At 46.5% G+C, this 15,095-nt stretch overlaps 1 protein-coding gene across 1 annotated transcript; it reads right to left on the bottom strand.

Annotated features, from left to right (window-relative positions):
• Positions 1-409: 409 nt before the first annotated feature.
• Positions 410-14,081, bottom strand: CGREF1 (cell growth regulator with EF-hand domain 1). The gene is made up of 6 exons (XM_046663464.1): positions 13,949-14,081; positions 2,661-2,757; positions 1,510-1,575; positions 1,353-1,423; positions 1,089-1,213; positions 410-870 (listed from the first exon to the last, which is right to left on the bottom strand). The coding sequence occupies exons 2-6, from the start codon at positions 2,738-2,740 to the stop codon at positions 424-426; spliced, it is 789 nt and encodes a 262-aa protein (XP_046519420.1). The 5' UTR covers positions 2,741-2,757; positions 13,949-14,081; the 3' UTR covers positions 410-423.
• Between the last annotated feature and the right edge of the window lie 1,014 nt (positions 14,082-15,095).

Raw genomic sequence — 15,095 nt, 5'->3', positions numbered from 1 at the left:
CAACACCAAGTGAGGGGGGAGCAGCAGTGTTGGAGCCCCAGGGAAGGCCGAGCCCCCTCCCCCGGGTTGTCCGCAGCTGGCAGTGAGCTACCATTGTGCTCTGCTGTGTCTCAGTGCCTTCTGGGAACACTGGGAAAGCTGAGTCCCTGCCCCTCCAGGAGGCCTGTCCAGTGCCCACCCCTGCCTCCCTGGGCTCTGGGCAGGCTGGACCGGGGGATGAGTTCATTCAGTTCTTTATTGGTTGTCTGGACGCTAAAGCTGCCCCTCAATTTAGGGTTTCCCTGAGCTGCACAGAAGACCTGCCACCTACAGGGGCCAGGAAGGGACACAGAGGGGTCCTTGTCCCAACATACACACCCCACGCTTCAGGGCTTATGTTCTGGCACTGAGACTTGTAAGGGTGCAGATCTGTATCCTCAAGGTTTATATCTCATCATTCTCCAGTTGAATAGCATGAACCTCAAACTCATTTGGGGTGTTCTTAGACTCCAGTATTTGCCCTGGAAGCTCTTCTGCTCCCTCTCCAGTGTCTCTGGCCTCTACCTGTCCCCAAACATCTCCTCCAGGGCCTGGCGCTTCTCCTTCAGCTTCTGCCTGTCCCCCAGCCTCCTGTACAGGTTCCAAGGACTCCCTTCTGGCCTCCACCTGTCCCCCATCTTCTTCTCTGGGACTCAAAGCTTCCTGTGCTTCTTGTCTTGATGGGCTTTTAGCTAACAGGGACTGCCTCCCAACATCTTGTGGCTCCAGGGGCCCTGTGGGCTCTGCGTGCCTCGGGGCCTCTCCTGGGAAGTTGATGAGCTCTGCAGGGGTCATGAGCCCATCCCCATCCAGGTCCTGGGTCTCGAGCACCTTGTCCACTACCAGGATCACCTGTGGAAGCACAGTTGCCATGGGGTCTATGGTGACCAGAGATGTTCCCAGGAGCCCTGACCCTCCCAACTGTCCCCCTTCCCCCCGCATCCCTGCCATGCAGGCTCTGAGCACTCCTTTTACAGGGGATTTGCTAAGGGTCATGATGAAAAAGACCAAAGCCCCAAGGAGCTGGGTCTACCTCATGGGATAAGGGGCCCCCATCCAGCGGGGCTTACTGGGTTGGTGGTAGGAGAGTCAGTAGCTCCAGGGGCCAGAGCTGCTGTCAACATGGACAGCAGCTCCAGGCCATCCAGCTGTCCACTCTGGTCATAGTCGTGGAGGGCAAAGAGGTAGAGGAGAACTAAGGAAGAGAAGCTGGATCAGAAGAGACGTCAGGGGACAGGTGGAGGAGGCAGCAGCCAGGGGACGGCCCGAGGTCAGTCACAGCTCTAGCTGTGCTGAGCCTCCCGTCCACTGGCCCCATCAGCCCAGCCCCTCACCCTGCTCCCGGCTCATGTGCTCTGGCTCCTCTTCCATCCTCTCTAGTCCCTTTAGGTAGTTCTGCAAAAGTCTGGCAGAAAAGTGGAAAATCAGCCCACGAGAGGCCAGTATGCAACCCCAGTCCTGACCCTCAGGCCCCCAGCCCCGCCTACTCACCGAAGCTGCTCCGGGCCTGGCTGGAAGGGGTTGGACAGGGGCAGATGCTGCACTTCAGGGTCCAGCCTGGAGGAGGAAGGGAGGGACCAGCCTTGCCCTGAGGGCCCAGCCTACCAGCCTTCCACCCGCAAGCTCCTGGCAGAGTTCTCCCCCGAGACCCAAAGGGAGTTGCTCCCCCAGGTTCCCAAAAACCTTGTGGGGAGGGAGCCCTTCTGGTCTCCTCAGAAGCAGAACCTTACTCCCTCAGACTCTGCTTTTGCAGATTCCTAACTTAGACGTTAAGTGAAAACTCCAATAGAACATCTGGTTAGGCAGAGGCCAGATGAGGCCACACCTAGTAGAAACAAGTTGGAGACCCAAGAAAACAGTGCAGTGGGGCAGGACAAGGTGGATCATGGCAACCCTTCTACTTGGCTGCTGGGGGCCGAGGGCCAGGTCTCTGGTTGAGCCCGGAGGCACTGCCCAGTTTTATACAGACCCGATTTGCTCCATGACACAAAATGGACTCCTTTTTTTTTCCCCCCAAGCTGAGGGCATATATGTTGGTTCTGGAGTTCCAATCTGCTCAGGGTCTCTCTGTCAGTTTTTAAAGCTCAAGGTTTGCTCCCAGTTCTGGACAGGACTACCTGCTTGCCCAAGTCACTCCAGACCTGTGATGCCAGAGAGCTGGCAGGAGCTGTTGCAGCAACTTTTGTCACTGTTGCCAGCCCTTGCTGATGGTCCTGTGTCTGTCCCTCCACCCCACCCAGCATACGCACCGCATAGTATTAATACATAAACCTCAAGAAAGCTAGTCCACTCAAACAGAACTGATATGCTAATGGTCTCTGTTTCTCTGGAGTTCCCACTCCAAGGCCTGATAAGACAACCGCAGCCCCTTCCCTGGCCCATAGCTTCTTCCCTGTGCTTATACGTCATGGAACTGAGCTCCTGGCTTCCACATGAGTCCAGCAGACACGTATGGAATGCCCACTTTGCGTAGGGCACTCTAACAGGCACGAGGCAGAGGTTGAGGTGGGTGGGGAGGGCTACAGAGGTCAGGGGGCGTACACCCCAGTCTCCTGCCTCCCAGAGGGGCCCACCACAGCCTTAGGTTCTCCAGAGACTCTCCCTGCTCCCGGCCCACAGCCCTGCCCTCTGAATCCCCTTACCGCATGGTTCCATCCTTGGGAGCAGCCTGACCCAGGGGCAGCAGCAGCAGCAGGAACATGCTCATCGTTGAAGGTAACATCCTTCTTGTAACTGGAACTAAGAACAGAGTTAGCGAGTCAGGGGGAAAGGGTGTCTGCCACAGGGTGGGGGATCAGTGGGTTAGACAGGAGCACCTTCTCTCCCAGCCTCCACCTGCAGCCCTGGTGGCAGGACTCCTGCTCAGGGAGGAGACACACATGGCCATCAGCAATGCCCCATGGAACTTTGCTCAAAAGAAATGTTAGTCAAGCTCCAGCATGTAAAGCTCATAAAGCAGACCTGCTCTGGTGGAAGCAGTGCTGTAGGCAAGAGTCACTCCCTACCCTATTCCCTTTGCCCTGCCAGCCCCCGAGGCGGTCAGGGAAGTGCAGTTTAAGTACATCTGATCCAGTTCAGCTGCTCATTTTACAGATGGAAACTAGCTCAGAGAGGTTAAGAAAAAGGCCAAATTAGAAATGCAGAGAGTCACAAAAAGACCAAGACTTAAACAGAGAGGCAGATTGTTAGTTTGTCTTTATTAAAAACTCACCAAAGAACAAATCAAAAGAGGCTCAGACTCCTTGAAATAGGTCCAAACTCAGGGATCAAAAACACAACAAATGAGGATCAAACCAATAGTGGCCCCAGGGACTGCTATTTGTAGCTAGGAAAACCAGATCCCATTATAAAGGAAAAAACAAAAACGTCCCCTTAGACCTACATTGTGTAGGCCCATTGGCAACAAAATCACTTGATTGTATGAAAACAGTTAAATAGAGAGAGCATTGACCAGAAGCACAGAGCATGAAGCCTTCCGATTAGTCCTAGGTGTGTGTACATATCATGTGAATTCCTGAGGAAGCAGAAGCCCAGCAAAGCTGAGGCCTGAGATCCTAAGCTCATCTAGAGGAAGACAAACCATCAGGTGGTTGATGGTCTAGGCAGAGCATCAGAAACCCCCTGAAATGGTACCCTACATTTTGGCTAGCACTGAATTTTCCTGGAGAAAGGTTCATAGCTTTCATCAGATTCTCAAAGAGTTCCATGACCCTAACAAGGTTCAAACCCCTGCAAGGGTAGACATCAGCTTCCTAAGAGATGTGGGGTAGAGCAGGTGAGCATCTGGCTAATGGGAAAATACATGTGGGAACCTGGCTGTAGCTGTGCAAGCAGAGCTGCCTTGAGGAAGAAGCAGCAAAACGTGGAAGTCCATAGAAGGTGGCCCTACTGAGAGTCATAGAGACCGTCTTCAGTTTTCTATGCATACATTGGCCCCAACAGAGTTTGTTTGTGTCCAAATGGGTGCTGAAGTCACAGCTGCCATAAAGGTATTCACGAACAGCGGCTGGCAACAGAGATCCTTGAGCCCTGGTTGTTGCACCCAGGAGAGAAGACAAGGTCTTGGACCCATCCAAGGGAGGCAGTTGGAGTTGACATCTCCATATCAACTGGGGACCCTCAGAGGTCCCACCACAGCAGACATACCTCAGTGAAAGGGTGGACTAGAAAAATATCCAGACCTCCATATCTGGGAGTATGATAGTAAGTGTCTCAATGAAAGTAATGCCAGAGCTGGACAAAAATAAAAAGTATCTTTACAAATGCATTGAGTTGGCAACAAAGTAAGAAATTCTCCGAGTACAAAAGCACAGGGAAAAAGGTAATCCTGAGGAAAAAGTGAGCTTGAAGTCAGCTTTGGCCTTAAGAGTGTCTGCCCAACCAAACCCAGGTGAATCTGAGCTATCAATCTGAGTGCTTTGTGCAATAGAGGAGACCAGAGCTAGAGCCTGGACCCTCCAGCATGAGGAGACTATTGGAGATTCTCTGCATAAAGCTGGTATTCAAACAGCTTGAGTCTCAATCTAAGAGGGAACAAGAAGTAAATTTGCCATGAAGAAGGGCAGCACAGAATCTTGCCTATCTTGACCTTGGTGCTGAGTAGAAAGGAGAAAAAAATGTTTCCTGAGAATTTGTAACAAGCCTGCTCTAATGTGGGTTTGAAGCCTGAATTGATGCTACCTCTGTGGTTTAAAACCTAAAGCAGATCATTTATTTTGAAGTGGTACCTGGTTGACAGTACTCCCAGCTGACCAACAGAGGAAAATATACATCTTGTCCTGAGGAACACAACTCCAGTCCAGGCCTCAAAGTAGTTCCACAGGTAAAGTTTCAAGGAGCATGAACTCCCAGCCAAAAAGTCATAAACATACAAGAAAATAAGACACCATGAGTAAGAGACAGCTAAACCATAGTGAGTAAAACCAGACTTGCAAAAACTAAAGATATTGGAATTATCACAGTCAGAATATAAAGTATATTTAATATGTTTTAAGAAATTAAAGAGAAGCTTGCAACTATGAGAAAGGAGTAAAAGCATAAAAGAACCACATAGATTTGAAGAAGAACCAAATACAACTTGCACAAATATAAAGAAAATATTGATTTTAAAATGCAACGAATGAGTTAAGTAGATTAGACACAGATGATGTGCGAATAAAAGAACTGGGAAAGAGATCTGGATAAATTATGAGAACGCATCTCATTGAGTCAAAGGCATAGAAAATAGAAAACAAAGGTTAAGTGGCATAGAGGATGGAGGAGGCAACACAGAAAACTGGATAGAAGGTGCCTCTGAAGAAATAACTGCTCAGATTTTTCCAGCGTGCTGCAAAACACTAATATTCCAATCCAGGAAGCCCAACAACCCCAGGCAGAATAACTAAACAGAAATATGCACCTAGAGCTGTTCTGAAACTATAGAACACCAAGAAAAAGCGAAGATCTTAAAAACAGTCAGAAGGACAAGACAAATCACCTAAAAGGAAGAGTAACAGGCTGACAGCTGATTTCACAACAACAGGGATGTCAGAATACGTGGCGTTTTAATATGTTGAGAAAGGGGGAAAAAATTGCCATTCTATAATTCTATTCCCAGCAAAATTATCTTTCAAGAATGAGGTGAAACAAAAACAACTGTAGATAAACAACAAATTAGAGAATTTACCCCCAACATTCCTCCATTAAAGGAAACTCTAGGGATCTATTTTAGGAAAAAGGAAAATGACCCTAGAAGGGTTTGAAATGCAAGTAAAAATGATGAGTGAAAAAAACCCAGAAAGTATGTAGGAAAATATAAACAAACACAGACTGTTAAACAATGATAATTATGTTAACATACAGGGCAAAAAAGATGGACTGAACTACAACATTGGAAATTAAGATGTAAGGTGAGGAAGGTTGTTTGGGAAAAGAGTAGATATATTGATCAACTTTGTTAAATATGCAGTAAAAATAGAAATGGAATGTATGACTTCAAAACAGCAGAGAAAAAAAATGAATGGATATATTTTTTTAAACATTTTATTTTTTCCTTTTTCTCCCCAAGCCCCCCGGTACATAGTTGTATATTCTTCGTTGTGGGTTCTTCTAGTTGTGGCATGTGGGATGCTGCCTCAGTGTGGATTGATGAGCAGTGCCATGTCCGCGCCCAGGATTCGAACCAACGAAACACTGTGCCGCCTGCAGCAGAGCACACGAACTTAACCACTTGGCCACGGGGCCAGCCCAAAATGAATGGAATTTTTAAAAAATGATTTCAAAGGAAGACAGGAAAAGAGAAAAAAGAAACTAGAAAAATAAAAAGAGGGGCCAGCTCCGTGGCCGAGTGGTTAAGTTGGTGCGCTCCGCTGTGGCGGCCCAGGGTTCGGACCCTGGGCGTGGACATGGCACCACTCGTCAGGCCACGTTGAGGTGGCGTCTCACATCGCACAACTAGAAGGACGTGCAACTAAGATATACAACTGTGTACAGGGGGGTTTGGGGAGATAAAGCAGAAAAAAAAAAAAAGATTGGCAACAGTTGTTAGCCAGGTGCCAATCCTTAAAAAAAAAGAGGAAGACTGGCAACAGCTGTAGCCCAGGTGCCAACTTAGAAAAAAAAGAAAAAGAAAAAAAGAAAAAGAAAAAAGAAAGATAAATAGCGTAAAATAAGATGGTAAAAATATATCCAAGTATATCAGTAATCATAATAAGTATAAATTATATAAACTTAGTTAAGAAATAGAGATTATCAAAATGTATTTAAAACTAAATACAGTTGCCAGCCCCATGGCCAAGTGGTTAAGTTCATGCGCTCTGCTTCAGCGGCCTCGGGTTTCGCCAGTTTGGATCCTGGGCATGGACATGGCACTGCTCATCAGGCCATGCTGAGGCGGTGTCCCATGTAGCACAACCAGAAGGACCCACAGCTAGAATATACAACTGTGTACTGGGGGGCTTTGGGGAGAAGAAGAAGAGGAAACAAAAAAGGAGATTGGCAACAGATGTTAGCTTAGGTGCCAATCTTTAAAAAAAAAACAAAATACAATTATATGCAATTTTCAAGAGATTACCCTAAAAAGTGAAAACACAGAAAGCCTGAAAGCAAGAGGATGGAAGAAGCGTATATAAAGCAGTCCTAGAAGGCCGGTATAACCTTGTTGACATTAGACTAGACTTTAAGGTGAAACGCATTATTATAGATGAGTATCATTACAAAATTCACAAAGGTTTAATCACCTAGGAAGATATAATAACTCTGAAGTTGTATGTATCTAATAATATAGACTCAAAACATCTAAAATAAAAACTGACATAACACTACACACCTATTAGAATGGCCAGAATCCAGACCACTGACACCGCCAAAGGCTGGCGAGGATGTGAGCAGCAGGAGCTCTCATACATTGCTGGTGGGAATGCAAAATGGTACAGCCACTTTGGAAGACGCTCAGGGAGTTTTGTACAAAACTAAACCTATCATACAATCCAGCAATTGTGTTCCTTCGTATTTACCCAAAGGAGGTGAAAACTTACCTCCACACAAAAACCTGCACACAGATATTTGTAGCAGGTTTATTCATAACTGCCAAAACTTAGAAGCAACCAAGATGTCCTTCAGTAGGTGGCTGGATAAACTGTGGTACATCCAGACAATGGAATATTATTCAGCGCTAAAAAGAAATGATCTATCAAGCCATGAAAAGACACAGAGGAACCTTAATGCATGTTACTAAGAGAAAGAAGCCAATGTGAAAAGCTTACCACTGTATGAGTCCAACTCTATGACATTCTGGGAAAAGCAAAACTATGGAGACAGTGAAAAGATGACTGGATGCCAGGGGTTGAGGGTGGAAGGGATGAATAGGCAGAGGATTTTTCAGGCGGTGAAAATACTCTGTATGATACTATAATGATAGATACATGTCATCATACATTGTCCAAGCCCATAGAATGTACAACCCCAAGAGTGAACCCTAAGGTAAACTATGGACTTTGGATGATTATGATGTGTCAGTTCATAGGTTCATCAGTCCATCATGTACCACTCTGGTGGGGGATGTTGTTAATGGGGGAGGCTATGTACGTGTGAGGGCAGGGGGTATATGGGAAACCTCTGTACCTTCCTCTCAATTTTGCTGTGAATCTAAAATTGCTCTAAAGAAATTGTCTTAAAAAAAAACTGGCATAACTACAAGGAGAAAAGTCTAATCTGCCATTATGGGTGGGAGAATTTAACATACGTCATTTAGTATTTGAAAGATTAAGCAGACTAAAAATTAGTTAAAATGTAGAAGATTGAATAAAACATTTAATAAGCCTGAACTAATGAACAAATAGAGAACCCTACTTCAATCATTCACCAAAAACATATTCTCAACACATGTGGAATATTTATAACAACTGACAAGTAGTACATCGGAGACTACGCTCAATGAATATCAAAGAATCAGCCTCACACTGTTATATGACTAAAATGCAATTACATTAGAAATCAATAACAAAAATGATGTAAAAAATCTCATATATATGGAAATTTAAAAGGCACACTTACACATGGACCAAAGAAGAAAATCACAATGGGAATTGTTAAATACTTAGAATTGGATAATATTGGAAAAATCTACATCAAAAAAGACATATAGCTAAAGCAGTATTAGAGGGAAAATAGATTGACTTAAAAGCTTATATGAGAAAAAAGGCTAAAAGTTAATGAGTTAAGCTTCCAACTGAAGAAGATAGTAGGGCCAGTCCCCATGGCCAAGTGGTTAAGTTCAGCACCCTCTACTTCAGCAGCCTGGGTTCAGTTCCCAGGTATGGACCTACACCACTCTGTTAGCAACCATGCTGTGCTGGCGCCCCATGTACTAAAAAAATAGAGGAAGATTGGCATGGATGGTAGCTCAAGGTGAATCTTCCTCAGCAAAAAAAAAGATAGTAGGGGCCAGCCCTGTGGCTGAGTGGTTAAGTTCGCGTGCTCCGCTTCAGTGGCCCAGGGTTTCGCTGGTTCGGATCCTGGGCGTGGACAGGGCACTGCTCATCAGGCCATGTTGAGGCGGCATCTCACATGCCACAACTAGGAGGACCCATAACTAAAAATATACAGCTATGTACCGGGGGGCTTTGGAGAGAAAAAGGAAAAATAAAATCTTTAAAAAAAAAAAAGATAGTAAAACAATAAACTTAAAGAAATTAAAATAAATAAAATAATAAAAGATAGCAGAAATTAAAAATACAACAGAGAGGAGCAACAAAGCCAAACAGTGAATTTTTTTTTAAAAAAGGACTAATAAAATAGACAAACCTTTGACAATTTTCATTAAGAACAAAGAGAAAGGCACAAATAAACAATATTAGGAATGAAAATGGGGACACAATTACAGAAATAGAAAACATTTGAAAATTAGCAAACTTAGCCAATTTCCCAGAAAAACTTAATAGTAAAACTGATGCAAAAAGAAATAGCAAATTTTAATAGTCCTAGAACCATTAAAGAAATTGAATCAGTGAGTATTAACCTATATTGTATAAGGAACTATAAACCTGAACTGTTTCTAGAGAGCAATCCACGAATGTGTATTAATTGCCATGAAACTGTGACCCAATAATTTCATCCTGGGGATTAACTAAGGAAGAACACAAACGGAAAAGGAAAGTATAAAGATATTTGTAGTTGTGCTATTGATATTAGTGAAAGAAATGTAAACAACCAGAATGTCTAACATTTAGGCAGTGGCTAAGTAAATCATATTATATGACAGAGTCATTAAAAAGGAAAAATATTTCAAATTCATAAATTTTAAAGGAAAAAGTGGACAGATTTGAATATATCAAGAGTTTAAACTTCTGTATCATGAAAGACATCGTAAGTCAAGTTCAAGGAGAAAAGCGACAGAGAGCTGGAGGGAATGCAACCAGGATTCAAGGGTGCCTGGGTTCTCAGTAGGGTGGAGCTCACCACTACCCGGGCCTCAGCAGGGGGCTGAAGACAGAAATCTCCATGGAAACCCCATGGAGAATGAATGGAAATCCAAGAACTGCAGGGATGTGCGCCCTGTCCAGGAGGATGAAAGAGAAGGCCCTGCCCACTTCTAACTTCTGGAAGGAAAAAAGCCCTTAGGATTAGGCAGAAGGGTGCCCGAATTGTCAGGAAGCAATGGCTGAAGGAGGGTCTAGGTGGCTGGGCCAGAGGGCAGGGCCACCTCACCCAGTTCTTTGTATCCAGGGTGCTGCTGGTTGGGGCGGCGGGGGGAGTCAGCTCAGGGTCCCAGTCTCTAAGGTAGAAGGAGGGGCGCATAATGGCTGAGAGAGTCAGCCCACCAGAAGAGGCCAGTAGGAAAATGCCAGACGGTATGGACCCTGGGACCTGATGCCACAGAGGACACCATGGGAAGTACCAGCAGACGTCAAAGACCTTTGGTGACAAAGACCAGGAGGGTGAGTATCCACAGAGAAGGCCAATGTAAATATAAATATGTAGAATAAGGATACACGTTGTTCATTTTTTAATATTTATCGAGCACCTGCTATATGTGAGGTACAACCCTAGAAGTAAGATGATAGTATAAGGTAGAATTACTTACTCGTTTTCCTCCTTAAAGCTTGCAAAAATATAAGTAGGAAAAGATGCAAATGTTAAAACAATGATTAAGAGAAACACAGAATTGCTAAGGAACAGGTGGCATAGCCCAAGTTTAAGGGTACACGCCCTAACCTTGGACTGCCTAAGTTCAAATCCAGACTCTGTAACTCACTAGGTGTGTGCCTTCTACGTTTCAGTTTGCCTGATGAGAGCACCTCTCATGGGGTGTGGTAAGGGTTAAATGAGACAGACCAGTGCCTGGTAATACAATAAGGGCTTTCTTCTTCAGAAGTTTTCCTGGACTGCTCCACAGTGGCTTCACACATACCCACCATCCTGTCTCCCCACCTGGACACCTTCAAATTGCTTTCTCCTCCCCATCTGTTTACTGCCAGGACCTAGACCAACAGGAGGCAGTGGAATAATTTAAGTCCCTCAGAGCTGTCAAAACCTATTATCCAGGCTTAATGTGTTACCATCCACCAGCAGTCACCTTTTAAAAGAGGACATTTGTAAACTCCAAAGAGTGACTCTGGGGGCAGCAGTTCAGGCACAAAGGGAAGCACCCATCAGATCCCACTAATCTACTCACTCATTAGGCCAACTGTGCTGGTTTGAAAAACATGTCTATAAAACCTCTGACACTCTTTCTCGCAAAGACTGGAGTTTAATCTGCCTTTCCTTGTATATAATATAATCTGATTTAGCGACTCACTTCTCATGAATAGCTGAAATGATGCTGTGTGTCTTCTAAGTCTGGGTCATAAAACGCAACACAGCCTCTGCCTGGTTCTGGCTCACTCTCTCTCCACCCCTATCTCTTGACATGTAGATGTGTACCTCTGGAGCCCTGAGCCACCAGAGAAGGAGGCTGGCATCCCTGAAACTGCCATGCTGAAAAGACCATATGGAGAAACCACATAGAGATGGAGATGCCTGAGAGCCCCAGTTTTTCTAGCCTCCAGCTAGCTGCTCGTGTCTTCCCAGCCCAAGGCCCAGACAAGTGAGAGAGCAAATCTTCAGGTGATTCCAACCCCTAGTCATTAAGCTGTCCCAGCCAACACTGAATGGAGCAGAAATGTGCTTGTCTCCACAGCCCTGTCCAGACTTAAGGCACTCATGAGCAAAGTCAATGTTATTGTTTTCAGCCACTAAGTTTTGAGGTGCTTGGTTAAGTTGTCACAGTAATCAGAACTGGTTCCTGGGTGTGCGACCTGTGCCCTGCTCTCAGAAGGGGCCTGTGCTTAGTCTAATGCTCTGTTGTCACCATCTTGAAATTCTTAATCTTATTTTTGCACTGGGCCCTGAAAATTATGTACCTGGTCCTGAACCCTGCCCACATGAATCACTGTCACTCTCCTCCTCTTGGTCCTATGTATCCATCACATGTATGTAACTATTCAGTATGTTCAGTGAACAGAGAACAGAGTTTTGGAACCAGCCAGAACTGGGTTCAAATCCTAGCTCCACCACAGACTGTCCCTGTGACCTTGGGTCACAGTTAATTATTCTCACTAAACTTCAGTTACCTTCTTTGCATAATGCAGATAATAATAATTCTTACCTCACAGTGTTATGGTGAATATTAAGTGGATAATGAATTACTCCTTACACAAACTAATGCAGTAGCCTGTCATTCTTGTCCCTGCCTCTGGTATCTTCTCCCTTTAAAGAACTCTCCAGACCCACATCAGATTAATCTTCCTTTGCTAGAGCTCCATCGCCCCACAACTTTCAATGGCTCCTGTTTCTATTACAGTCCGGAGTCCTCACCTGGGCCTTCAAGCCTTTCTACAATCAGACATCGAGTTACCATTTTAGACTCATCTTCCAGTGCTCCATTATGCTAACACTCTGCTTCAAACAGAGGGGTTACTGGAGTCTCCTAAAATACTTTCTACTTTCACTTTCCAGTGCTTTTGCCCAAGCTGCTCCACCTCCTGCCTGGAACATCCTGGGCGCTCCTGACAACATTAGTGTCCTGGCTGTAGTCTACTTCACAAACTGAAATAATTGCATGTGGACTTTTAGTGTCATCTAAGTAATATTCTCTTAAGTAATGCTTCCACCTGTGACATTTTTAGTACGGGTAACCCACCTCTATGATTTAAAGGAAGTTAGGCTAAGGCACCTCGAGTAATGCGTAATGAAATTGGTGAAATGTGATTTGTTCACACTTACACATTTCCAAGCATTTCCAAAAGCTTTTGTAAGCAACAGAAATAAAGCCGTTACCGAACCACTGCCTGTCAAATAAAAATGTTCCTAGTCATTTCCTACACCTATAACGCGCACAGAAACAGAATTCACCTTAATGACCCACGAGAGCCACCACAACTGTTAACAGTTGTGACGTAATTCAGTGAAATTACTCTCATCCTACACATACAGACACTCACATTCACGATAACCCTCCGGCCTCAGATTTCTCCAAGCCTTTGCCCCAGCGCATGGGAGGAGAGCTGGGCCTTGGAGTTAGACCTCTGATCAAATCGTGCCTCTCCAGTGCTAACAGTGTGATCTAGGCAGGTGTCTTAACCTCTCTGAGCCCTGGGATAACAGTATCTATCTCATAGGGGTTTGGGGAGGATGCAACAGGATAATGTAGGTTAAGTGGCTGGCAACGAGCAGATGCTCCTTGAGTACTTCAGAGACTCTAGGATGTGGCAGGGGCCTTTTATCTTCCATAACTTCTCATCCAGTGCAAAACTTTCTTCCACAGCATCCCTGTCAATGGCCATTCAGGGTCCGCTTGTCTTTCCAGGACAGGAACCTAGCACCTCATAGGGCATCCATTCCATTTCTGGCTGAGTCTAACTGCCAGGAAGTTATTTGGAACTGAATCCTCTTCCTTAACTTATCCCTCTGGTGCTGCTATGCCTCCCAGCACCCCCCCCCCTCCCCCGCCCCGCAAAGAGAAGAGGCAGTGGCTGTACAGCCAAAGGGGTCCCACACCTGAGAGCTGGGTTCAGCCCCCCCACTTTCAGCTCGGGCCCCTCTCCCCACGGCTATGGGAGCAACAAATGAGCCACCAGAGGGAAAAGCGCTTGGGGAATTGTGAAACCCCATCATCACACCTAGAGAGCTCAAAATTCGGTTTCCAGCCCCTGCCTGCACTTGCTCTCAGAGGTAACCTCCTCCGAGCAGTGCCTAGAGGCGAGGGCCACCGCTCCAGCCGCCTCCGAACCGCAGGGGACGCGGAGGGACTGCGCCTTCAGCATCCGAACCCGGAGGCCAGGAGGCCGCCTCAGCCCCGCGGTCCCGCCCTCCCCCGGCACGGCGCGTCCCCGGCTGGCTTTGCTGGGGTCCCCGGCGGTCCCCGAATCGCCCAGCCCGTTGACCGCCCTCCCCAGGCGGGAGTTGGACCCACCTGCGGCGGCGACTCGGGTCCGGCTTCGTCGTCACCCGAGGCTGCGCGCCGCCCGCGCCTGGGCTCCCCACGCCGGCCCTCCCCCGGGCGGCTCCACGTGGCCGCTCCACGTCGCCTCCGCCTGTGGCCGCCGCCCTGGCACGGCCAGAGTCCAGAGGGCCCTCCGCAGCCTCCACCCCGGCTTCCTCCCCGCAGTCCGTCCTGGAGAGAGACAGACAGACAGACAGACAGACAGAGTGTGTGTGTTTGTGTGTGTGTGTGTGTGTGTGTGTGTATGTCAAAGACAGATGGTGAGCCTGGGGTGTGTGAGAAGCATGTTTTAACTGTGGTGATGCTGTGGATGCCACTGCCTGCAAGGATCCAGTTGTGTATGACAAAGAATGTAACTTACTGTTTGTGCGATTGTGAGTGGTGTATGAGGAACTTGTGACACAGTGGGGGGTATTTTGTGTGACTGGGTAACCAGTGTGACAGTACAGGCTTCAGAGAGTATGGCCAATGTGTGACTGTTTGTCTGGGTGTGTGATGGTACAAGATATTAGTGGTATGTGTGCTAGGGTACCTGGATGACCTCTTCCTGAGTTGTTTGTGATGCTGGAGAGACAGCTGAGACTGCTGGTTTCCAGCAAAGCTGTCATTGTATGACTGTGACCGTGCACATCACTGAGAAGTGGCTCCATGAGACATGGTGGAGGGGGCACTGTCTGGGAAGTGTCATCTTAATGGTGCTGGGGGCAGTTGCTTGCCTGCACAGAGTGCTGTGGTGTGTGGCTGCAGCTTTGTGTTCAAAATGGAGTGTCACCTATTTTTGTCACAGTGGCCAGTTCCTCCACCTAGACTCTGGACTACATCCTCACTCACTGACCCAAGGACTTAGTGCTTTGAATGAATGACTTCTTTTCTCTCTGGAATCTTCAACTTCTCACTCTCCATCAGCTCCTTCCCATCAGCATCCATCACAACAAACCCAGACTCACTGAGGCCACCCGGTGGCTCTCCTTCCTGTGGTAGACACTACAGGACACTGCCTCCTTGGATCATGGTATCCATTGGTTTCGGCTACACCATTCCTCTCTTTCTTAGTCATTTCTTAGTTTTCTTCATGCATCACAGTTCCTCTGGGCTTTCTCCTCACTTCCTATCTGTT

Source organism: Equus quagga, chromosome 5 (genome assembly GCF_021613505.1).
Source record: "Equus quagga isolate Etosha38 chromosome 5, UCLA_HA_Equagga_1.0, whole genome shotgun sequence".
Classification (NCBI taxonomy): Eukaryota; Metazoa; Chordata; class Mammalia; order Perissodactyla; family Equidae; genus Equus; species Equus quagga.
The sequence above is the reverse complement of the archived record's forward strand: the minus strand, read 5'-3'. Positions and strand labels throughout refer to the sequence as shown.